The 26025-nt window shown below is 39.7% G+C and overlaps 2 protein-coding genes across 3 annotated transcripts in view; one reads left to right on the top strand and one right to left on the bottom strand.

Moving 5' to 3' along the window:
• Window positions 1-15017, top strand: part of GNG5 (G protein subunit gamma 5) — a 166025-nt gene extending 151008 nt beyond the window's left edge. The window contains exon 4 of the transcript XR_008528603.1: window positions 15003-15017. The gene's annotated coding sequence lies outside the window, so the exon portion shown is untranslated. The remainder of the gene's footprint in view (window positions 1-15002) is intronic.
• SAMD13 (sterile alpha motif domain containing 13) overlaps window positions 1-26025 on the bottom strand; it is a 51291-nt gene that overhangs the window by 10878 nt on the left and 14388 nt on the right. For both annotated transcript variants that reach the window (XM_054566914.1, XM_054566915.1), the window contains exon 3: window positions 5220-5331. In XM_054566914.1, coding sequence (XP_054422889.1) covers window positions 5220-5331 — 112 coding nt within the window. The remainder of the gene's footprint in view (window positions 1-5219; window positions 5332-26025) is intronic.

Below are 26025 nucleotides of genomic sequence, written 5' to 3'. Positions count from 1 at the left end.
CTGACAAAAAGGACCTGATCCTTAATGTTCAGTGTGAGGGAGGTGGCAATGTTTTTGAATAAACTTAGTCAAAAGGTTCCCTCTTAAAAAACTAAAGCTCTTAGAAAAGTACAATTTCTAAAGTATCTTTGACTCTTGAAACCCAGGTAACCTGTATCCATTGGCAAATGCCAATTTTTTATCAGCTAGTCACAAAAATTCAGCTGTATATACAATACCTGAAGTGGTTTTGTGCCCTATGCTGTGCACTGAAAGCACACTTCATGAGGGCAAGTTCTAAAATGACACTTGACTACTAGAGCAGGAGACTGAGTAATATTATGCTTGTTAAAGTCCACATTCACTATAGAAATCTGAGTCCTAGAAAGGCAAACTCCCCAGGACCATCCAGTGACTATGCATCAATAAGGAGAAAAGAAACCAGAGTCCTGACTCTCACTCATACCCTTCGCCACAGCCTAAGAAGTCTGTCTGCTAGAAAACACTTGGGGAAATCGCCAGTGCACAATGATGTCTGTGGGAAAGAGAAAGAGCACCAACAGTGCTGGAAACACTGCCTTCTTTAGGAAGGGCTCCCGCTGCCTCCTGCTCCGTGGGCCAGCGAACTCTCTGGAGCACAGTGTGAATACAGCCAGGGGGCCTGACTCCCTTGATGACACAAACCACAGGCCAACCTGAGGGAGAGTGACATCACTCATCAAAAAAGGAGACTGACCAGAACGGTGATACAACCCAAGACACACACACTCTATTAAGACTAAATCATCGGTGGGTGTGGGCAGGGGGCTGTACAGGGGCCTTCCCTGTGACAGTTCTTTTGGCCTGTAGCTATGGCTCACACAGAAGGCTCAGGAGGTTTGCCAGAAGAAAACTTAATGCAGGTAACTGTACCAGAGGGAAATCTAACGCAGGTAATTGTCATGTGACAGTTCTCCTGCACAGAGAAAAGGCGGCTACACAAAGATCACCAGCTTAATCTAGGTATCACTTCAGACCACAGAACAACAGGAACATGGGGACACCATTCCTATCCTTTGGATGAATATTGCTCAGTGGCCTGACAGCTACAAGGGGGCAAGCTGCTAGAAAGCCACATCCCAGTCTGGTTGCTACAGCAACGTAACACCCAGTTATGTACTGGGGGACCACAGTCTCCTGAAAGTCGGCCCCTACGTTGGGGGGCATGTCTGGCATCAGTGTTGGTGTCCTAGTCAGCTCAAGCTGCTATGACAAGATACCATAGATTGGATGACTTCACAGCACAAATTCATTTCTCACAGTTCTGGAGGCTGGAAGTTTAAGATCACAGTGGCAACATGGTTGGCTTCTTGGTGAGGACCCTCTTCCTGGCTTGCAGATAGCTGCCATCTTGCTGTATCCTCACATGGCAGAGAGAGAAAGAGCTCTCTGGTTCCACCCTCATGATCTCACCTAAATCTAATAATCTCTCAAAAGCCCCACTTCTTTATACCATCAACTTGGGAGTCAGGGTTTCAACATATACCTTTTGGGGAGGACGCAAACAGTCCGTAAGAGAGAGCCTGAGGCTGAGCTCCCCGCATCATTGGCAACCATGCTACCCTTTCTGGACTTGCCCTTCTCTAAGGAGGTTTAGGGGATGCTCTCCATCCCCGCCTGCTTACATTTGAAAGCAGGATGAAGCTTTCCCTGAGGAGATTTAAGGCTGTGCCTGCTGTAACCTAGAAGATATGTCTGGAAAGGTCATGTGTTTGGGCTGGGGATGAACTGATGCTTTCCCATCTAGCAGGAACTTGGTGAGTGACTGCTGCCTGCTTGAGGTTCCTTGCCAGGTAGATCCTTGGACGTGAAACACTGAAGTCCTCTGAATCATGATGGTGGAAGAGGGGGTTAACATGGTAGAGATCCTTAGCTTCAGTCCTCCTGACAATCACAGCAGCTACTTGTCTTATCAGCTGGAGCCTGTCCAATAACTCCCTTCTCATCCTCTTTCAAGGAGCAGAGGAAACACAATGATGATTTCACAGGAGGAGGAAGATTTGGATCACTTCTAGAGAATAATTCAAGGCAGACTATTTGCCGTGCCCAACCACCTGTCCATGAGAACAAAGGAACTCCAGCTTCGGGACCATGCTTCCGAAACTCCAGCCCCTATGCTGTGCATTGAAAGCACACTTCATGAGGGCAAGTTCTAAAATAACACTTGACTATTAGAGCAAGAGCTTGAGTAATATTATGCTTGTTTAATATTTTTCCAGGCTCCTGAGTTGACGGGTTCAGCACAGCAGCAAGGTGATGTTCCTTCCCCCAACCCCTTGAAGGACTTCTGAATGAAATACTTTGGGAGAGTTTGTTCCCCTTTGCCTCTAGTGCCAGAGTGATGTCATCCATGGGAGAAAGGGCCTACCCCTGGGCCAAGCTCAGAACTGGCCAGTTCCATTTCTGAGGTCCTGCACAGAATCTGGAAATCCCAATGCACACCCCTGACCCCAACTGGGGACGTATGCCTCAGGAGTCTGAGCAGAAGCTCACTCTGAAAAATGCTTGGGCAGCTAGGAATCCGGCCAAGAGGCCTTTTAGCTAAGGCCTTTTTTTTTTTTTTTTTTTTTTTTTTTGGTTAACCTTTCACAATATTGTTTAAATTTAGAGGTAAGTTACTCAACTGCAATAATACAAATGAACTTTCTACCATTACAAACCAAAATGAAATATGTTCCAGTTGATCAGCCTTCCACTTTCCAACCTGATCTATTTTCCCCACAATTCTATTATGAAAATTTTCAAACATAAAGAAAAGTTGCATGAATCTTATAATGAACACCCATATTCTCACTACTTAGATTCTGTAATTAACATTTTCTCTAAGTACTTTATCATCTATCTATCCATCTACTCATCCCTCTATCCAATGGTTAGCCCATATTTTGATGCATTTCAGTTATATACATCAATAAGCTGTAAACTAAATACTTCAGTTTGTATGTCATTAATTGTTTAATTATTTTTATAATTCTTTTCCCTTTGAGGTAAAATATATAGGTTATGTGATGCACAAGTCTGAGCCATTTGCATGCACTTGTGCACAGGCAGTGACCAATGCATATACTTATAACCCAGCGTCTTATCAAGATACGTAACACTATCATCACCCAGAAAGTCCCCTCATGCTCCGTCCCAGTCATTCTCCCCTCCCCCCTATCCAGAGGCAACCGCTATTCTGCTTTTTTTCTACCACCGACACATTTTCCTGTTCTCAACCTTTATCTGGATGGAACTGCTATGGTCTGAATGCCTGTGTCCCCCCCAAGTTCATATGTTAAAACTTAATCCCCAAGGCATAGTAGGGGTATTAGTAATGCTCTGAATAGGTGGGGGCTTAGAGAGCTAATTAGGTCAAGATAGCAAATTAGGTCATGAGAGCAGAGCCCCCCTGAGTGGGATTCGTGTCCTTATAAAAGCGGCCCCAGAGAGCTCTCTCATCCCTTCCTCCATTTGAGAACATAGCAAACGATGGCTGTCTAGGAAGCAAGCATTCACCAGACATGAAATCTGCAGCCACCTTCATCTTGGACTTCCTGGCCTCCAGAAATGTGAGAAATATTTGTTTATAAGCCACCCCATTTATGGTATTTTTGTTATAGCAGCACAAAAGGACTGAGACAGGAACTATTAGTGTGAACTCTTTTGTGTAAGGCTTCTTTTACTCAGCATAACGTTTTGAGGCTCACCCAGGTTGTATGTTCATCAGCAGTTCATTCCTTTTCATTATTGGGTAGTATTCTACTGTATGACTATATCACAGTTTGTATATTCACTGTCTTCTTAATGGACACTTAGGCTTCCAGTTTTATACTATTATGAATAAAGCTACTAAGAACAATTTTGTACAGATATTTTGTGGGCATATGTTTTCATTTCCCTTCGGCAAATACTCTGGAATGAAATTGTGGGATCACAGGGGTGGATGTATCAATGTTTATGTTACATTCCCACCAACAACATAACAGAGTGTGATTGCTCCATATCCTCACCAACATTTGGGTTTATCAATATTTCTAATTTTAGTTATTCTGGTGAGTGTGAAGTGACTTAAGCTGTTATTCTGGCAAATGTTCCAAATTAACAAAAAATATATAGGGATTAGCTTTGAAAGAAACACTGAAGGAAATCTAGAGGTTGGCATATATGATATTAGAAAAGTTCAACTATCCAAACCCAGCTGGAGAGAATAAGAAAGGGCTAAAAGGATATGGAAGAAGCAGCCAGGCATATTCTTCAGTTCATAACGTCCTCAATTATAATATTAGATTTAATGCTAAGAAAATGGCAGCCTTTATTGATAGGGAGGTAGGAACTCTGTGTTTTCCTACAGAGCTGGTCTGCTGTGGACCACAACATTCTTCCCCAATTAGCTTCTTCATGGCCAAAGCACCTCAAGCACCATCCCTAAAGATCTGACCGACTCAGCCTGAAAAATAGGGCCAGGAATCACCCAGGCAATTGGGAGACAGCCCCTGCCTCTCCCTCCCTCTTTCTAATACTAACCTTGGACCTAAGGGAAGGGAATCAACATTTGGGGAGCATCAACATCGTGCCAGGATCTATCCTAGGCACTGTGCATACATTATCCTTACACCACCACCCTATCAAGTGAGGCATTGATAATTTCATGTTATAGATGTGAAACCAAGACTCAGAGAGATTTAGTAACTTGCTCGGGTTACGCGGTGTTGGAAGAACGAGGATTTAACTAAATCCTTTGCTCTTACCACTCTGCTTTGCTTGGAAAGTAAATTGGAGGGGGCTATGAAGCGCAGCTGATGCAGAAGGCCAGTAATAGATGGGGCTGCTTGTCTCTAAGTGAGATCAGTCCCTCCTTTTTCATTCTTTTCTGTTTTCTGCTTTCTAGCGTGTTTATGTTGAAGGTGGGACTGTTCTGTCTTTCAGAATATGCAGCTGTAAATAAGCTTTAGCCCTCTTCTCTGCAGCTGTGACTGTCGCAGAGCTTGGGTTTTTCTCTTGCAGGAAAAAATCATTAGCTTGTAACTTTTCTTCTTCCCTTCCCCACGCTCGTCGGTATCTTAGGGCCTGATATGATTAAGGCTTGGTATGCAGGGCATGCAGAGAGCCTCAATGATCCCTCGCTGCTCTCTGGCCCTCTTCCTCCGCTCTCCCTTTTGCCTCTATGGGAAGGAAGGTAAGTAACTGAGTTCATCATGTGTTTCTCTAGACTCATTTACCTGTTCCTGAAAAGCACTAGCTTGCTCCTCAAATCCCGCTGTTCGGAAATAATTGACGACGTCCATTACAGCCCAGTCTGCAGGATCGGGTGGTCTCCCATTCTCCAGCGAACTGCAAAACACAAACCCAGACTGTTGTCACGGCCGAGCATGCCAGCGTGCTGCCAGGCCCAGGGCTCCGGCTCCCAGTGGCAGCCCCGGGCCAGCTCACGGGAACCATGGCCCCCTCTTCCCTAGAGGCCCAGATCCCAATTCACCCTCCTCAGGCCCATAGTCATTTCTCTGTTTCTTGGATTCAGAAGATAATTACTCTCACTGGTTCAGTCACTGCTTTCTTAATAAACCATGAGACCTTTAATATAAAGTATTTCCTCATGTGCTTTTATTTTAATACAGAGATACTATGAGTGGTCCAGTGACTTCTGGGAGTCCATAGTATGATTCCCCTGAGTCAAGAACACCAGGCCCTTTACCAAACAGCCCGAATGTGCCCATCTCTTTCCATCTCCTCCTGCACTCCTCACCCCCACCCCCATACACCCTCTCCACAGCCGTGAAACCGCAGGGCTAACACCACTCCCCAGGCTGCCCCGCCCTTTTACCGCTCTGGGCCTTCACACGTGCTGTCCCAGCCACTCACGATGCCCTCCCCATTTGTGTCTGCCCGACAAAATCCACCATTCCTACCTAGCTTATCCTAGTTCAAATGCCTCCTTCTCTGTGAGGCATTTTCTTGCTCTACCAGGGAGTTATCTTAGTTATAACCTCCTCTGCATTTGCGAACTCCATTCAAACTCCCACTACGGCACTTCCCACGCAGGAGTATACTCACTGCTTATTGAATAGTTTCTCCCGCCAGGGCAAGAGACATGGACTAGAGATACACATTTGGACCTGGACCATTTCTCATTTACTACTCCTAGTGTAAATCATGTAGTTAGGGACTCAATCAATGTTCAAGTGACTGACTAGATATGATCAAGCATTTGTCTGCGAGGGTTGGTGGATAACATTCTGGACTGGATTTAGAGAGGAGGGACAGGAGAAGTGGAAAAGAGAAAGAATGGCAGGGACCTACAGGTACTGTGACTGTCTCATTTCTGTTTGGGGAATATTTGTCTGGAGTTCTCTGTGCCTCATCCAAGGTGATTCTTCCAAAGTGAAAATCCAATCACACTGTTCCCATGCTTAAAATCCTCCAAAGACTTCTCACTGCTTTTAAGATAAATTCCAAATAGCTTAACTTGGCTTAAAAGATCCTTCAGTACAAAGCTCCTGCTAGCTCTCCAGCTAGGAACATATGGCACTTATGCTTGTGGACCTTCAGTCCTATGGGAGAAGACACTGATCAGTAAACACATAACTAAATGTACAGCTGCACATTGTGGTAAGTGCTATGGACAGTTTAAGGGGCTAGAGCAGGCTTTTCTGTGGAAGTTTCCTTTGAGCTAAGGTCTAGAAAGCAGCCAAAAATTAACCTGATGAAAAAGTCAGAAAAACATTATTCCAGGCTCTTTGACAGTAAGATGCTCTACTAGCGGAGCCATGTAGCTCTTGGACATCACACTGGGGATCCTGGGTCTTTGTGTACAAGCAATGGGGGCTTGTTAAATGTTCTTATGCTAAGGGGGAGACCTGATCAGATTGAAAAGCGTATTGGAGAGGAGCCAGAAGAGAAGAAGGGGTGCCAGTGAGAGGTCTATTGGAATCATCCAAGCAAGGAATCATGGTGATCGAAACTAGAGTAGTAACTATGGAAAAGGAAAGCAGTGTGTAGATTTAAGAGATATTTAACCAATAAAGTCAGCATGACATAGTGGACTAGATGTTTAGAATGAGGGACATGGAACTGAATAAATGATTAATTCACTTAGATGATACCCCCAGGTTTAGTTGGACAGATTGAATTTGAGGTACCATCAACAGTCAAGTAGAGATTTAATGTGGGACATGAGTCTGAAGCTCAGAGCAGACGAGTGGGCTAGAGGTACACAATTGGGAGATGAAAGCATTTAGATGGTAATTGAAACCGTGGAGAGGATGAGAAGAGAATTGGGCCTAGAACTAAGCTTGGGGAGGTTCAACATTTAGTGAATGTTGAAAAAATTCATGTTACTCTTAATGGAAATGACATTGCCCAGACTTTGGGGATTCCTGAAAGTCTTCCAACATCCAAAAGTCCAGGGTATAGCTGTACTTCTACTGCCCTCCAAGCATAATCTTTTGCTCATAATAGGAACTTAAAATATTTGGTGAAAAAAACAAACTCCTGTCCTAACTAAAGAAAAGGGAGTCAGTAGTGATGCACATGTGATCAATGGTTTATCAACATAGCACTTCATTTAAAAACATTTGGAGTGAATGCTCACTAGTTAGAAGTGTTTTCCCTTTGGGGTTTAGGGATTGTGAATCTATGTGCAATGCATGCCCATGCACATGCACACTTGTGGGTGTGCGTGCTCACATGCTACACACATGCACACATACACATACACACAATATTTTCCTACCACTTAACAGGCAATATTCACAGAGAAAAACATTGTCAGACATTAACGATGTATTTTAATATCAAGGCTACATGCATTTTTTAAAAATTATCCACATGCTGGGATATCCTACCATCCATTAACATAAGCAACATGAGCTGACACTGGGGACTCTCTTTAAGGTACCATTTTCCCTCTCTCTTGCTTAAGGTGGGCTGGAAGGATGTTTGGAAAGGAGTTCATTGTTTTAACACACTAAAACTTTTAAGTTTTCCAATCAGCTCACTTCTAGCAGTGAGCACAGAGCGCCTTTGGATACACTTTTAAGTGCCCCAGAAAACATCTGAATTCACTCTCCCTGTGGATGGCTTCAATTAGCTGCCTTTCCTCATAAAGAATAGTTATCTAATTGTAATAACAAAGTATGCTACATTCTAATTTTAGGGTAGGAGGCTTTCCTGATTCTTATTCTGCTGGGATATGACATCATCCCATCCATAATTCTGAAATATTCTTGAGTACTAGCAAAACAGCAGAGAATAAGAACTTGGCAAAACTGCTGGCAGTATACCATGAAGAAGAGGCACAGTGGGGAACTGCGTGCTCTCTCATTCTTAGGGTGAGGGGGTTTACACAGAAGAAACCAATCAATGTGTCTAATAAGTGATCCACCTAAGTTTAAGCCTGATAGTTGCCTCCCCCGAAAAATAATTAGAAGAAAAATCACAATGTTAGACTACTCACATCCTGAGAGGAGAAACCTACCTGTCTATCCTCATCTCTCCAGCACCTAGTACAGGTCTGATGATGCATTATCAATACCCAGCAAATCTGTTACATTAATGGACTAACAACCAGAGAGTACTTAGAGTCTACAATATGCTTTTCACACATTACTTATTCTCAGCCTCCCAGCTATGTACTTGTGAACTGGCTACTCTATCTGTTTTTAGGAAACTATAAGGCTCAGAAGGGTTAAGATACTCACCCAAGATCCCATAGTATTGTAGATAAAGCCAAGAATGGAATTCCATACATGCTTACCTCCAAATCTATGCTTTTTCCACTCTACCTACTCACTGACACAACAAATATTGACTAAAAGCCTGCTGTCTTCTCAGTACTGCGGTAGATGCAGGGTTACAGAGCGAGGAAAATGAAGGCGGGCCCTGCTGCCCTCAAGCTGCTGGCACTCTGAGAAGGGGAAGCAGACATGTGAACAGTGAATGCCAAGTCATACTAGAACTGAGGGGTGAGCAGGTGCTAGTGAAGATGCCTGCGCTGGAGGGCCCATACAGTTCTGCCTGACTAGGACGCGTAAAGATTTTCCATGGCAATTTTGAAAGACATCTATTGCTCCAAACACACCCTAAATTAAGCCCTGAGAGAGGATGGCTTGCAGAGGCAGGTACATGCAGGCACACACTGTCACTTCCAGGTTGTTTAGGTTAAAGCACGACGGGTGCTTTCACTGGGCTCCTCTGGTTGGTCTCAGCACAGCCGTGAGAAGAAAACTGGAGATGATCCAAGGCAACCTGACGGCTGGGGTTGGGGAGGCCAGAGCACCGGGGCCCCGGCAAAATTACAAAGACATTTCAGAGGATGGATTTAAATGTCGCTTTTCCCCACTGGGAAAGCCGTACTTCTCTTCAAGGATCCTGCTGTTTATGGCCAAACTGGGACACTTTGGTCCCTTTTTAATGGACCGTTTTCTCCAAATCTTTTCTCATCACGTGTGCCTGCCAAATTCCAGAAGGAATTTAAATGGTGCTGTTTAAAATACCTCCCAGTTGGTGATTCCCAATGTAGCTATTAATTTTGTGCTGATGAAATGAGATGGAAGATATAGAAGTTCCATTTATCATTTAATATTTATTATTCAATCATTGTAGCAAAATACTTCTTAGAATACAATGTATAAAGATGATCAGTTCATGAATAAGTTTCCAGGCTTTGAAGTTTTTAAAAATATATATGCATTTTACCTTATTATTAAAAATTAGCAAGAAACTAGGGCAGAATTTGTCCATAATACCACCACTTAATTAAATCAATGCTCGCGTTTAACCCAGTCACCTTTTAGTCCCTGTGCATATGGTTAGGTACATCATGCATTGATAAAAATTATATCATGCGTGAATAATTCACACAGGGAAATCATTATCCCTTAATTAAACAGTCACCTCACTTTTAAAGAGAGCTGGAGAGACATCATCATGGGAATAGAAATGCAATAAATAACAAATTTGGCAGATATATGCAGATTGGGACCTTACAATGAGTGTTTTCATATTGGCACATTATAATTTTAAGTGCCGGCAGCAATAGTCTCCATTTTCCCTTTATATATTAGTGAAGGCATGTGAAAATACTTGAAATGCTTTCTCTGAATCTAGTATGTATAGATTTTATACTACTTATAGTATTGTAGATTCTGAGGGATGATCAGACCAAGAGAAAACTCTGGATAAATACAATCCATATATGATTCAAAATCCCATTATACTCATTGATTGCATCTCTGCTTTAAAGTTCAGAGCAAAAGTTACTTTAGACACTGGTTAATATATCACAGTGATATATTTATCACATTACTCTTCTTATAAAGCTAATTCTCAATGTTACTTAAGTTTCCACTCAGAAATGCACTCTTAACTTTGTACTGCCTTTATCTTTATAACTTACTTTAAAAATTAAATTAATCTACTCTTTGCCCCTGTCTTAAAACAGCATTTGGCTAAAAGCAGTATCATTCTGATTGTAATAAATTAATATTGGTCTCTTTGCTTATGACATATCTAAGAATGAAGCAACTAAATGAGCTTTAGTTTTATCTTCATTTTTTTTCTCCCTCTCCCTTTATCCTAACAAGCAGGAATCTGGCTACAAGGCAGGCAGGCCCAAAAAGAAAGAAAATGATTCAAGGGTTCTTGATGTGCCATTTTCATTTTTTAATATTCAGATAAATAAATGTTGACTGCATTTAGCTGCAGCATACCCAAGCAATGAAAGCACTGGAAAAGCAATTAATTCTTCAAGACTTCTGTAAGTCCTTTAGCTTGGCATTCAGGGATTTGATTCAAACATAACTTTCCAGGCTTTTTTCCCATCCCAAGTACATACTGAAACACAACTGAGCAAAACCCTGGGCTTTCCCATGGCCACAGCTTTGGTTATGCCGCTCAAAGCCCTGTCTGTTCGATTTCCAGGTATCAGCGCCCTACTTGTTTTTAACAAGTAGTGGTTCAGTGACCCCTTCTGAATATCCTCAGTCAATATTTCATTCCAATCATTAATTAATTTTAACTTTCCTATTATGAGCCAGGCACTTGGTGAGCCTCAAAAACTCATCATCTAGTGAAGAGGAAAATCTCAAGTTAGCTGTGTGAGAAACAGGATCATGTACATGCCCTGCTTCATTCCAAAAAGCAGTTAAGGAACAGGAGGAAGAGACAGGTGGAGGAAGAAGGGCACGGAAGTAAAAGTCACCATGGCACCATGAGTAATGCCATGCTAGATGTGTGGTTGAGACATTCTGGAGGCCTGAATCAGCAGCAACACAAGGAGCAGGCCCCAGGTGTTGGGAAACGCCCCATCTGGTTTCAGGACCTGTAGTCCTGCCCACAGGCAAGCGGGCCCCAAGGCTGGAAATAATCAAAGAGGCCTTGGGAAAACAGGTCACTGAGGAGACAAAACCTGTCCCTCTGGCAGGAGTGCAGCTCCTGCCTCCCTCACATCACCCTGCTTAGCCCTGTGATGGTTGGTTAGTCAAAGACGGGTAAGATTCCTCAAGCAGAGAGATGACCTAAGATAGACGCCACTGGTATGGGCAGCAGACAAGGACTTGGGGGACACTGAGAAAGGGCAAAAAGGCCCGCACCCCTCGGCTTGGTTTGGACATGGCCAGAGTCCTCATTCCATCTGAAATAAGTCTCCTCGTCTTTTGGTGGCTCTGCCCCATCCACCTGGCTCAGGCTTGAAATAATACTAAAGGCAGGTATAGCCCTAAACTGGATTGTTCTCAGGGGAAAAGCAGGCCTAGAAGTAAGTTCCTGGAAGCATGCTTTGTTCTTCCCTTGAAAGCTATGATAACTGGCTCATACTGGGAGGGAGATTTACATTATTTGTAGATCCTGACCTGAGGCAGATCTCTTGTGTTCTTCCAATTGTTATCTATGATCTCTGTTTTCTGTAAACATAGCCTTTGACATTGATTGATGAGCTTTGCATCCAGACCCCTGTGCACAGGGTTCTCAGTGAAAGCCTTTGGACACAGGGGTCCCGGCCTTCTCTCCCCTAGAGGGAAGAGCCCCGTCCCCTCTCCTGGCAAACAAAGTGTTTGCAAGGACTTGTGTTTATTCCCCAATCCGTGACACCCACAGGACGGGCTCTGCTGGATTCACAGCTCTGCTCCCTCCTCAGCTGGCTCTGGACAGTAACCCTCAGATCCAGCAGCGCTCCTTGCGGTGTTCCCCCGGGTAGATGGCGACCAAATCGGGACATCCAGGGACAGAGGGGCATCTTCCTGCCTGACTTCTTTCCACTGCAATAGGAATCTAACCCCAGCCTGATGGCTTTCCTCTGAATTGTCATGGCACTCTGTTCTTGGATATGTCTGCTGGGAATGTCTCCCCAACACCCCACCCAATCTTTCTGAAAAGAATCTTAAAATTCTCTCTTTTCCCACCTGTTTTTAACTTTCTAGTACAAATAAAGATCTCTGCACTTGTGCAAGTAATGACACTCCTCTCAAGAGTACTCAATGAATTTCTGGTTTTATTCACTATCAGATACAATTTATGCAAAGAATCTTGCTAAACACAAACATATTAACATTTCATGCCCCAATCATTAATACTAAAGACAATTATGTAAAGACAGCCTGAAGACCTTCTCCTCCCCTCTCTGAGCCACAGCACAGCGGTACCATCCCAGGGGACTTAGGTGTGGCTTCATTGCTTAGACTAACTCTGTTTTCCTTCCATAGGGATAGCAGAAATTATGTAGAAAACAACAACCCTTCAAGACTGATATTGTATAAAAATATATGATGCATGTTTGTGAATTCTGCTGGCTTTGACTGAAGTTTCTGTTCTTTTCAAGCTTAAAATGTGATAGTATGCTCAGCTGACTCTAGTTTTATGCATTTTACTCTTTTGAAATGTACATTTCTTATAGGCAGTTATTTGCAGTGCACATATGCAGTAGTCTATATCAAAACAGTAAAGACACTCAATTGTTAATTTATCATTTAATTTAAAGGAATAATCAAACATTTATCATACCATATATGACTGAATTGTGTCCCCCACCCTAATTCCTATGTTGAAGCCCTAACCCTCAATGTGATCTTATTTGGAGATGGGGCTTTTATGAGGGCATATGAGTGGGGTCCTGATGCAATAGAATTGGCGGCCTTGGAAGCGCCACCTACATGAACTGAGGAAAGACCATGTAAGGACATGGTGATGTGAGAAGGTGGCCATGTGCAAGCCAGGAAGAGTAGTACCTTCTCCAGGGGCTGAATAAGCCAAAATCTTGATCTTAAACTTCTCAGCCTCCAGAACTGTGAAAAATAAATTTCTGTGGTTTAAACCACCCATTCTATGGTATTTTGTTATGGCAGCCCAAGCTGACTAATGCATAATATATCAAGATGAACAGCCAGCCATAAAATAGGAAGAAATGAATTTTAGTTTCACTAAGAAAAGTAAAAATTTACCATTTACATATCGCTATTAACTCTTATATTGCATCTGTATTCAAGAAATATAGCACTCTAACTATCCTACCAAACATATCTGTAGAAGGGTTACTTCAGATCCTTGGATGGAAAGGTCACTTTTCAGGTTTAAATTAGTGGCTCAGTTGACCTCTCCTTCCCTCCCCTCAACCTCTCCCTCCCTTCCTCCCTTCATTTCTTCCTTCATCCTTCCCTCCCTCCTGCCCTTCCTTCCTTCCTTCCTAGTTATCTGTTAAGAGGTGTTTGGTATTAGCCACTGCAAATGTCTTAGGAGTGTCTTAGGAGTTTTATTTTATTTTTAGATGCTTTTAGTGTAGAGGTATCTTACCATTATGATCACCCCCTGTTCCAGATTGCTGTTCCCTAGAAAGAACAGCATCCCAGGAACCATCGCTCACTGCATTCAGGTAAAGTGGGGCAGGCAGTGTAGTTGTGGGGTCTGGGAAAGGTAGACAGAACACGTGAGAGGGGAATGATGGGGAGAGAGTACCCAGGAACTACCTAGCAAACTGATACAATCCCCTCATTGCTTTCAAAGAACATACATCTAAGAACTGCTGATTATTAATGTGACACCACAAAAGGACAGGAATAGGAGTAAATGAATGAAAGCTAGAGCCAGTAATCAGAGACACAATTACTTATATCAGTTTCCTCTCCCCTTTCCTTAAGGAGCCAGGCAAGGCTTTCAGGTAAATAACCAAATATCCTGTGGTTATTTATTCAAACCCAGATGTGATTGCTTTCCTCACAAATGGAGGTCTGACTAATATGTAGATTTCTATACACATAAACATTGTTGGATTAGTTTTAATGAGGTAAGTAATAGTAGCCATTGTTATTATTGTTATATGAAAAATTTCTTTGCTAATTCTATACTGAAGTCATAATTTTGAAATTTTAGCAATATCAATAATAATTTCTAACCTGACCCTAATAGTTTACTTCTACCATTCATCTATTAATCCTCTAATTCACAAGGGCAAAAAGATAACTTATTTAACTTAATTCTTAGCATAATAGTTAAGAGCCTTAACTATGTCTCAGAGAGAGTTATCTTAAGTCAGTATTAACCTGTCTATGGTCAATTAATTTATGACAAAGGAGCCAAGGTTATACAATGGGAAACAATATTCAATAAATGGTGTTGGAAAAACTGGACAGCCACATGTAAAACAATGAAACTGGACCACTACCTTATACCATATGTAAATTAATTCAAAAAGGATAAAACATTGGAATATAAGACCTGAAACTGTAAAACTCCTAGAAGAAAATAAGTGATAAGCTTCTTGATATTGATCTTGGTGATGGTGTTTTTTTTTTGGATCTACCTCCAAAAGCAAAGGCCAAAAAAGAAAAAGACCAAAAAATAAACAAGTGGGACTACATCCTGCATCAAACTAAAAAGCTTCTGCAAAGCAAAGGAAACATTTCATCAACAAAATGAAAAGGCAACCTACCACATGAAAAAATATTTTCAAATCACATATCCAATATAGGGTTAATATCCAAACTATATAAAGAACTCATAAACTCAATAGCAAACAGGAAAAAAAAAAAAAACCACAAAAAAGAAAAAAGAAAACCAATCAAACAATCCAATTTAGAAATGGACATATTTCAAGTTTGTGCTTGTAACTAGGTTTTATATTACAGTTTCTTTTAATTCACATATTTTGCTCCTCCCTTCTCTGACCCCATTTTGCTTCCTCTTTCCTCTTATTATTTTCATTTTAAATTTTGTTTTCTCTCTCGCTACAACTTGTTTAATTCCATACTCTCACTATTTCTCCCCCATCCAGAGTCTCAAAACCAATTTTCTTGTCAATGGCCATTGCACAATTCTTTTTCTGCTCTTAAAACACCCACATTCTTTCTCTACCTTTAGCAATCTTTGCTCATTGGTTGTGCATAGGATAGTTGTTGTTGCATTTTTTCAATTTTATCTCTAGATATTCACTATTTTTGTATTTCAGATCTCAAATTTTACTGTTCCCCTCTTCCACTTTGTCTCAAATCTTACTTCTTCCCTGTCTTAGCCTTGGTTTTTATTCCTCACTCTTAGTATTCCCTCTCCCTTTATCATCTTAAACTAACTTCCCTTTCCTCTAGACATCTCTTAAGCTTTTCTTTCTTTCTTTTTTTCCTCTTATTCCCATCCCACATATATTAATTTTAGCTCATGTGTTGTTGATAGTGCTGTGTTGGACCTTTTCTCCAATTTGGTTCCTATCTTTTTATTATTTATTTACTTTTTTCCTTTTTCTTCCTCTCTCTCACTTTATTTTATTCAATTTTTAAAATTTTTGTTAAACATAATACTATACATTTCCCTTTCTTACGCCATTCTGCCTTCTTCATTCCCTTTTTTATTTATGATGTAAATTTTACTCTTCTCTCTTTGCATTGCTCTGATAACTCACTCTTATTAGTGCTCCTTCCCCTACCCTTTCAAAATCATTTTTCTTTCAGTAGGTCATCTCATATTCACTCTCATTTCTTATAATAGTCTCAATCTCTTTACACCCTTATTAATACTGGTTTATTTGCTCTTGATAGTGGGATTGCATGGGGGAGTTATTTTTGAAGGTGTGGGTTTGTTTCCTTGGCTTTGTGGTTTTGTTCTGGCATCACATGCACAACAGCACACAAGACATGGTGGGTGGAGTGACCCTCAGTCAACCAGCTGGAGGGAAGGACCCACCTAAGAATGACACAACAACAATCTAAAACCAGTTATATCCAAAGAGTCAACATAAACAACTTAAAGGGCATCCCACGAACATCAAGTTCAGGAGATCAAGGAGACTGCACCACTGAATCCCACAGGTCTCCTACCATAGAAGTTCACACCACAGGGACAGGGAGTCAAAGCAGATTAATTTAAGAAGCAGAAACAAACAAGAAGAGTCTCCCCTACAATGGGGAGAGAAAGAAACAACCCCCAATTGAAAGGAAAAGAGGAATTCTCAGAAGGACTTCTACATGAAATAGAGGCAAGCAAACAATCAGATATTCAGTTTGAACAATGGTTATAAAGTAGCTCCATGAACTCAGTGAAAATTAAAGAAAACTACAGGGAAGCTACAAGGAACTTACTGCAAACTACATCAGCATGAAAAAGGACATAGACATTATCAATAAGAGCCAGGAGGAAATGAAGAATACAATTTCTGAATTGAAGAACACAGCAGAAGGAATCAAAAGTAGGGTAGATGAAGCAGAGGATCAAATCAGTGAGCTGGAGGACAAGGTAGAAAATAATTCCCCAATTTTTTCGACCTTGGAAGTAAAAAAGACTCAAAAAGAATGAAGAGGCATTAAGGGAACTGCAGGACAACATGAAACATACTAATATTTGTATAATAGGGATATCAGAAGGAGAAGAAAAGGAGCAAGGAATAGAAAACCTGTCGGAACAAGTGATCATAAAAAACTTCCATAATTTGAGGAGAGAAAAAGTCACATAAGTCCAGGAAGCACATGAGGTCCCAATCAAGATGAACCCAAAGAGGCCCATTCTAAGACACGTCATAATTGAAACGGCAAAGTTCAAAGACAATGAGAATCCTAAAAGCAGCAGGGGAGAAACAGGAAGTAACATACAATGGAGCCCCAATAAGGCTAGGGGCTGCCTTCTCAACAGAAACACTGCAAGCCAGAAAAGAATGGCAAAAAATATTCCAAATAATGAAAAACAAAGGCCTGCAACCAAGACTACTGTAACTTGCAAGGCTGCCATTTAAAATGGAAGGCGAAATAAGGAGTTTCCCAGACAAAAGTCTAAAAGAATACACCTCCACTAATACAGCACTGCAAGATGTGCTAAAGGGACTGCTTTAAGAAGATGAAGAGAGAGAGTGAGAGAGGAACACAGGAACAAAGAAGAAAAATGGCAATGAACAAGTTTCTGTCCATAGTAACCTTAAATGTAAATGGATTAAATGCTCCAATCAAAAGACAGGGCAGCTGAATGGATAAGAAAACATGACCCGCACATATGCTGCCTATAAGAGACCCACCTCAGAACAAAAGACCTACACAGACTGAAAGTGAAGAGTTGGAAAAAATATTCAAAGGAGATGGACAGGGGAAAAGAAAAAGCTGGCATAGCAATACTTATATCAGACAAAATAGATTTCAAAACAAAGCCCACCAAAAGAGACTCAGAAGAACACTTCATAATACTCAAAGGAAGAATCCATTAAGAAGATGTAAACATTGTAAACCTATATGCACCAACATAGGAGCACCCAAATCTATAAGGAAAATCTTGGAGAACTTCAAGAAAAATACAGACAGCAATGCACTTATAGTAGGGAATTTTAACACCCCACTGTCAACAATGGATACATCTTCCAAACAAAACATCAACAAGGATATTGTGGCACTGAACAATGCACTAGATCAAATGTACTTAACTGATATATGCAGAACCTTTCATCCCAAAGAACAAAATACACAGCTTTTCAAATGCACATGCAACATTTTCAAAGAAGAGACCACATGGTAGGACACAAAACAAGCCTCAACAAATTCAAGAAAATTGAAATGATACCAAGCATTTTCTTGGACCACAAGGGCTTGAAACTAGAAACCAACCTCAAGGAAAAAACTCAAAAACATTCAAATTCATGGAGACTGAATAGCATGCTATTAAACGATGAATGGGTTAATAATGGGATCAAGGAAGAAATCAAAAAGTTTCTGGAAACAAATGAAAATGAGCACACAATAGCCCCAAACCTATGGGATACAGTGAAGGCAGTCCTCAAAAAGACAGAAACATTTCAAATAAATAATCTAATTCTACATCTACAAAAATAGTAGGAAGAACAAGCAAAGCCCAAAGTGAGTAGAAGGAAGGTAATAATCAAGATCAGAGCAGAATTAAATGACACAGAGGCTAAAAGAACAATTCAAGGGATCAATAATAAATCCAGGAGCTCATTCTTTGAAAAGATAAACAAAATTGACAAGCCTTTAAGCAGATTCATCAAGAAAAAAAGGGAGAGGACCCAAATAAATAAAATCAGAATTAAAAGAAGAGAAATTACAACTGATAACACAGAAATACAAAGGATTGTAAGAAATTACTATGACCAATTGTATGCTAAGAAATTTGAAAACCTGAGTGAAATGGACAAATTTCTAGAAATATACAATCTTCCAAAACTGAGTCAAGAAGAAGCAGAAAGCATGAAGAGACTGATAACAGCTAATGAAACTGAAGCAATAAAAAAAAAACCTCCTGGCACACAAAAGCCCTGGTCCAGACAGTTTCACAGAAGTTTATAAAACATTTCAGGAAGAGCTAACACCTATCTTTCTCAAACTACTCAAAAAAAAAAAAACAAAAAAAAAAAACCCCAAGACGAGGGAAGACTCCCAAACTCTTTTTTATGAGGCCAGCATCATCCTGATCCCAAAACCAGATATAGACACAACAAAAAAAAAAAGAACTACAGGCCAATATTGCTGATGAACATAGACAGACACTAACATCCTCAACAAAATATTGGCAAACCACATCCAGCAATACATAAAAAAGTTCATCCATCATGGTCAAGTGGGATTCATCCCAGAGATTCAAGGATGGTACAATATTCACAAATCAATAAATGCAATACATAACATAAACAAAAGGAAAGACAAAAATCACATGATCATATCAATAGATGTGGAAAAAGCATTTGATAAGGTACAGCATCTATGTATGATAAAAACACTCAGCAAAGTGGGAATAGAGAGAGCATACCTGAACATAATAAAGGCCATATACAAGAAACCTGCATGCAATGTCATATTCAACAGGCAAAAACTAAAAGCTTTCCCACTAAGATTAGGAACAAGACAAGGATGTCCCCTTTCACTACTTCTATTCAACACAGTATTGGAAGTTCTAGCCATAGCAATAAGACAAGAAAAAGAAAAAGACATCCGAATTGGAAAGGAGGACGTAAAACTGTCCTTGTTTGCAGATGACATGAAAGTGTACGTAGAAAACCTTATAGACTACACAAAAAAGCTACTCAACCTAATAAGTGAATTTCGCAAACTAGCAGGATACAAAGTCAATTAAGAAATCAAAGGCATTTTTGTACACCAACAATGAAATATCAAAAACAGAAATTAGGGAAAAAAATCCCATTTGCTATAGCAACAAGAAAAATAAAGTACCTAGGAATACCAAACCAATGAGGTAAAAGACCTGTACTCAGAAAACTAGTGAACACTGAAGAAAGAAATTAAGGAATACACAGACAAATGGAAGCATATACTGTGTTCATGGATGGGAAGAATTAACATCATCAAAATGTCCATACTTCCAAAAGCAATTTATAGTTTCAATGCAATCCCTATTAAAATACTCAGGACATATATCACAGATATAGAACAAGCATTTCAAAAATTTATATGGAACCATAAACAACCCTGAATACCTTCAGCAATTCTGAGAAAGAAGAACAAATTCTTTCTCAGAATTAGAGGGATCACAATACCTGGCATCAAACTATATTACAAGACCACTGTAATCAAAACAGTCTGGTACTGGCATACGAGCAGACACATTGATCAATGGAACAGAATAGAGAGCCCAGAAATAAATCCATGTCTCTATGGTCAATTAATATTCAACAAAGGGGGCAGGAGCATAAAATGGAATAAAAATAGCCTCTTCAATAAATGGTGTTGGAGGAGCTGGGCAGCTACATGCAAAAAAAAGTGAAACTCAACCAACCTATACCATGCACAAAAATAAACCCAAGATGGATAAAAGACTTAAATATAAGTTATGACACCATAAAACTCCTAGAGGAGAACATAGGCAGGAAAATTTCAGAAATTCCACACAGCAGTATTTTCACCAATATGTCCCCTAGAGCAACAAATATAAAGGAAAGAATAAATAAATGGGACTACATCAAATGAAAACGCTTCCTCATGGCTAAAGAAAACATCAGCAAATGAAATGAGAATCAACCGTATGGGAAAATATATTTGCCAATGATACTTAAGACAAGGCTTTGATCTCCAGAATAGATAAAGAACTCCCAAGGCTCCACACCAGGAAGACAAACAATCCAATTAAAAAAAGGGCAAAAGACCTGAACAGACACCTCTCCAAGGAGGACATACACAGGGCCAGAGACACATGAAAGGATGCTCAACATCACTAGCCATCAGAGATGCAAATTAAAGCCATGATGAGATACCACTTCATACTGGTCAGAATGGCCATCATCAATAAATCAACAAGCAAGTGCTGCTGAGGTTGTAGAGAAAAGGGAACCCTAGTACACTGTTGGTGGGAATGCAGACTGGTGCAGCCACTGTGGAAAGCAGGATGGAATGTCCCATAAAAACCTAAAAATGGAATTACCTTTTGATCAAGTGATCCCACTGCTGGGATAATACCCAAAGAATCCTAAAACATCAATTCGAAAGAACACATGCACCCCTATGTTCATAGCAGCATTATTTACAATAGCCAAGTGCTGGAAACTGCCTAAGTGGCCATCTGTAAATGAGTGGATCAAAAAACTGTGGTACATTTACATAATGGAATACTATGCAGCAGAAATAAAGAAGGAACTCCTACCCTTCGTGACAGCATGGATGGAACTGGAGAGCATTACGCTAAGTGAAATAAGCCAGGCAGTGAATACCAAATGATCTCACCTATAAGTGGAACCTAATCAACAAAACAAAGAAGCAAGCAAAATAGAACTGGAGACATGGAAATAAAGAGCAAACTGACAGTGACCAGAAGAGAGGGGGTAGGGAAGTTTCAGGGGAAAGAAAGGGGAAGGGTCAAGTCAAGGAACATGTGAAAAGGACTCATGGGCAAAGACAACAGGGGTAGAGGAGGACTGAATATGGGAGGTGGGGGTGGGTGGGCATGGGAGAGTAATGGGGAAAAATATGGGGACAACTGTAATTGAACAATAATAAAAAATAATAAACATAATAGTATAATATTAAAGTCAGTTTAAAACTTTACAATATTCATTAATGTTGTAATGTATTCAGTGAAACAACACACTGAATACAAAGACAGAGAAAGACAGTGAGATACACATGTGACAAAAGGCATGGCATTAATAAGAATTAGCGTCTTTTGAAAGTCCTTGCTAAACTCTGTTGCTTTGAACTTTCTATTGCAGCAGAGCTTCTCCACTGAGGGGTTGGGGGAGAGATAAACTATTTCCTGTTGAAAAGGGAAGGAAAAAAAGACCAAATGATGAAAAAGAGAGTAAAACTAAGTAAATGACAGAAAAGTGATATTGAATACTTGTGGTTTGTACAGACATAAATATATATGTAAAATACCTAGAAATGTTTTTAGAATTTAGTAAAAATTCTAACATGGATCTAACATAGCAAAACATGGATTAATAATAAGAATGTTAAGGTTTGTGATTAATTCAAAATCTGTGAACCTGAAATCCACCAAAAGAGAATACTATAAAAGCTTATTTATGTGTCCTTTGAATATGTGTATATTCTTGGGTATGTACCCATACATGTATGTATATTCTTGAATATATGAGAATACATGTGTACGTTGTTGTATGACTAGATAGAACAGTATTTGTATAGAAATTGTCTAGAAGGATATATTCCAAACTATTAAGATGGCTCCCTCTTTATTACTTAGTTATTTTTAATTTATTAAACATTCATGAACTCACCAGGTAAAATGTAAGCTAGAACCTTAACAATAACTACATCTAACCCATCCCTCCCCACCATCATCCTCAAAAGCTTCTCCTGGCTACATAATTGTGCAATATGGTAGCCACTAATCACATGTGGCTATTGAACATTTAAAATCTGACTGAAGAACTGAATTTTAAATTTTATTTAATTTTAATTAGTTTAAATTTAGAAACTTGAACTGGTACAAAATATGTTTCTCTTAAAACAACTTCCTTGTTTTGGTGTGACGTTTCACTTTAACTGTTGCATCACTCAGCATATTATTATTACATTGAAGTTCTCCTATACACTGTCAATCTAGATGGTGTCAACAGATCCATTCAATTTGATTCAGTTCAAATGATTTTTCCTATGTAATGTAATGTTATAATGTGTTTGATGCAGACAGCACAAATTACGCGGATCTTTGTATGTTGTAATTGGAAATTAAATTGGTATTCTTATTATTTAAATGTAATTAAATGCTTTTTAGTTAAAAATAAGTTTGAACACATTTTAAAATTTAAAAAATGAGGTACACTACTGATGCAGAATTGAGAGGAGATGCAGAAACTAGCACTAGAACTGAACAAGAAAGATAGAAGGAGACTAGCTAAAAGTATATTGGACATTTCATAATGAATAGCAATTGCAATTTGTTAAAGCAGAACAAAAGGAAAAAGCTTGTGTAAAAGATGGTAAAGAGTAAAATTGACAATATTATGAGGTTTTCAGCAAATATAGTGAATTTGGTATCTTTCTTCTCAACAATCAAAAAGAGACTGATGAAATTAGTCACCTGAAATCAAAATTAAATGTCCCACAAAACATTCTGAAGTTATTTGAAAAGAATCTGAGCTTATAAATTTGTCCAGCTATAAACAGCTCAGTTTCTTGCATAAAAAAGGAAATGATTTTTCAATATATATGTGGTTATATTCAGATTTATTAGAATATTATGAGAAAAGACTAAAAAGGTTCTTTACAAAAAATGAAAGCTTCTCTTCAATTACACCACCAAAACACTGTGTGAGGAATACAAGATTTGTTTAACATTATCTATTATCAATACATTCAAAATATGAAAAGCACAATTACTTTTCTTCAGTTTTAGATAAATAGTACAGCATAAGAAACAATGTTCAATTAATACTTGGAGTGTGCTTTGTCTCAAAAGACTCCCAAATTTATTAAGAAATAGTACGAATTTATGGCCTCAAAAATTGAACTCACAGTTTAAATATTTTAAAATCTTCAGCTAGATTTGTAAAAAACTTAAATTTTATCCCAGTGGATGGCACTACAAACACATTAGGTAAAAAAGAAAAAAATCTGGATTTAATATAATTTTAAAACTGGAGACTTATGTTTCCATTATTGCTTCATTCTACTATATAATATTCATGTTCATTTTTCTAAAACAGGCTCTTAAGAAGTGTCATGGATACCACTGTTAAATCATTCAGTATATATTTGCAAATGCTGTGGATGAATGCCAGTCAGTGTAACTCTTAAAAGACGTAGAACAAAATAAATTTAATAATCTTATGTTCTTTGTCAATCCTTGTTGAATAAGCCACGGAAGAATTTTGCAAAGATTTATTGTACTATGAAGTCCAACTCAAGATTTCATCAAAAACAAAAGAAAAGTTTGCCAAATACTCAATAAAAACAAAAAAAAAACCAGAGTAATTTATATTTTCTCATTGATATCAGACTACATGTAAATGACCTAATTTGAAGCTCGCCCCCAATAAAAAAGAAAGAAAAGGTAATCTGTGACTTAAACAGGCAAAAAATTTAGTATAGAAATGGAAACTTTTCAGAACACAATACAATAAAAATAATTTTACACATTTTTCTAACATAAATCATTTTTTAAATTAGAGAATGATTAATTGACATTGAAAAACTGATAGTTGCTTATAAATGTATGCAAAACCCCTTTGAATCCAATAATAACAATACTGGCATATGTAGTAATATATTTGTTTAACTTGGGTAGGAGTAGCTTTAAAACTGATAATGCTTTTGCTTCAAAATCAAACCAAATCTACAAAAAAAGAAACATTTGTGTTAACATGTATGCATATATTAAAAGAAAATAATTTTTTAGTACTTGATTTATTTATTGGAACTTCCAAGTAGTTTGGAATTATTGCAGTATGTGATTCTCTTTTTTCAGTTATAAATTTTATGAAATCTAATTCACATTGAATGCTTCTAATGAAAATTTTGTATCCAAATTGAGAAATACTCAAAGTATAAAATATACCATGGATTTAGAAAATTCAGTACAGACATCAAAATTACAACTGAACTATGGAACTGTTCAGAACTATCAGAAATTGAGTTGAATGGAAGTCCGACAATTACAGAATTAAAGAAACCACATCCTTCCAGACTGGTAGGAGGGGTGCAGATGTAGAACGAACTGCTCCCACATCCACGTTTGGTAGGTAAAAATTCGGAAGGGATATCTTGGAAGCAAGGAGTCCCAGCCCCACAACAGGAGCCCAGCCCAAATTCTAGAGCCAGGAAGATAAATTCCCATAACTTCTGGCTGAAAAACCAGTGGGGATTGAGTCCATGGAAGAAACTTAGTTCCCCTTAAAGAACCCACATGTGAACTTGCTCAGACTCACTCCCTCTGAGCTCCAGCACCAGGGTAGCAGCCTGAAAGGCATCAGTGGCATGTGGGGAGGAACTGAGGTGTCTGGCATCAGCGGAAACTGGGGGACAGCTTTCTTGCAGACAGAAAGGCAGGCAGAGGCCATTGTCCCATTTCTGAGCCCTTTCCTCACAGAGCCACAGAGCCAACAGGCAGGTGCCATATCTGAGATTCCACCAACCTGGCTAACACTGTTGGCCCCATCCTGGAGATCCCCTATGACTCTATCCCACCCAACTTATGGGCCCACCCAAGCTGTTAACCATGACTTTGACATATGAATGGTTGGTCTTGCCTCATCCTTCACAACTTTCTAAATCTTATCAAACAAGCAACATCCAGCCTCAGCGAGCCCCCAGTCCCCATACCTCTTCCTAAGTTGGTCCCAGGCCCAGCACTAGCAGCAGGCAGCCTAGATTCACAGCTTGGCTTCACCTGGGAATCTCCACGCCTAGCACAAGTAGCAGCCATCTCAGATTGCTTTATAGCTCATGCAGGGTGGCCCCAGGGCAGAAGACAGGTGGGGACTGACCTTGGCCTGCACCACCAGGAAAACCACAGAGCCTGTGCACCCAATGGACAGCTACAGACTATATCCGAGTACCGTGACCCTGTCCATGCACAGCTGATCCTCCATGGAGGGTGGAGGTTGGTGGTCAAATGTCACAGCCAGTCCTTGCAGCTGATTGACCTGGATAAATCCCTCCCATTGACCTGTGAACAGTAATCAATGTTCAATGACAAGAAAAGGGTGTACTCAGCCCACACAAAGGGCACACCTCAACGACCCAGCTTGGGTGATAAGGGTGGCTGTGTCACAGGACTGTACCAGACACCTACTGAATTAGGCCACACTACCAAGACACAGAATCAAAGCAGCTCCATGTAATACATAGAAACAAACACAGGGAGGCTGCCAGTATGAGGAGACAAAAATCCAAATGAAAAAACAGATCAAAACTGCAGAAAAAGAACTACACAAAATGGAGATAAGCAATCTATCAGATGCAGAGTTCAAAACACTGGTTAGAAGGTTGCTCAAGGAACTTGGTGAGGACCTCAAGAGCATATAAAAGATCCACTCAGCAATGAAGGATACACTAATTGATAAAGAACAATTTATAGGGAAACAATAGTAGAGTGGATAAAGCCAAGTACCAAATCAATGATTTGGAACATAAGGAAACAAAAAACAAC

This window comes from Pteronotus mesoamericanus, unplaced genomic scaffold (genome assembly GCF_021234165.1).
Source record: "Pteronotus mesoamericanus isolate MK-2021 breed Mesoamerican mustached bat unplaced genomic scaffold, CSHL_Meso_final contig_181, whole genome shotgun sequence".
Classification (NCBI taxonomy): Eukaryota; Metazoa; Chordata; class Mammalia; order Chiroptera; family Mormoopidae; genus Pteronotus; species Pteronotus mesoamericanus.
This window is presented reverse-complemented; position numbering and strand designations above follow the sequence as displayed.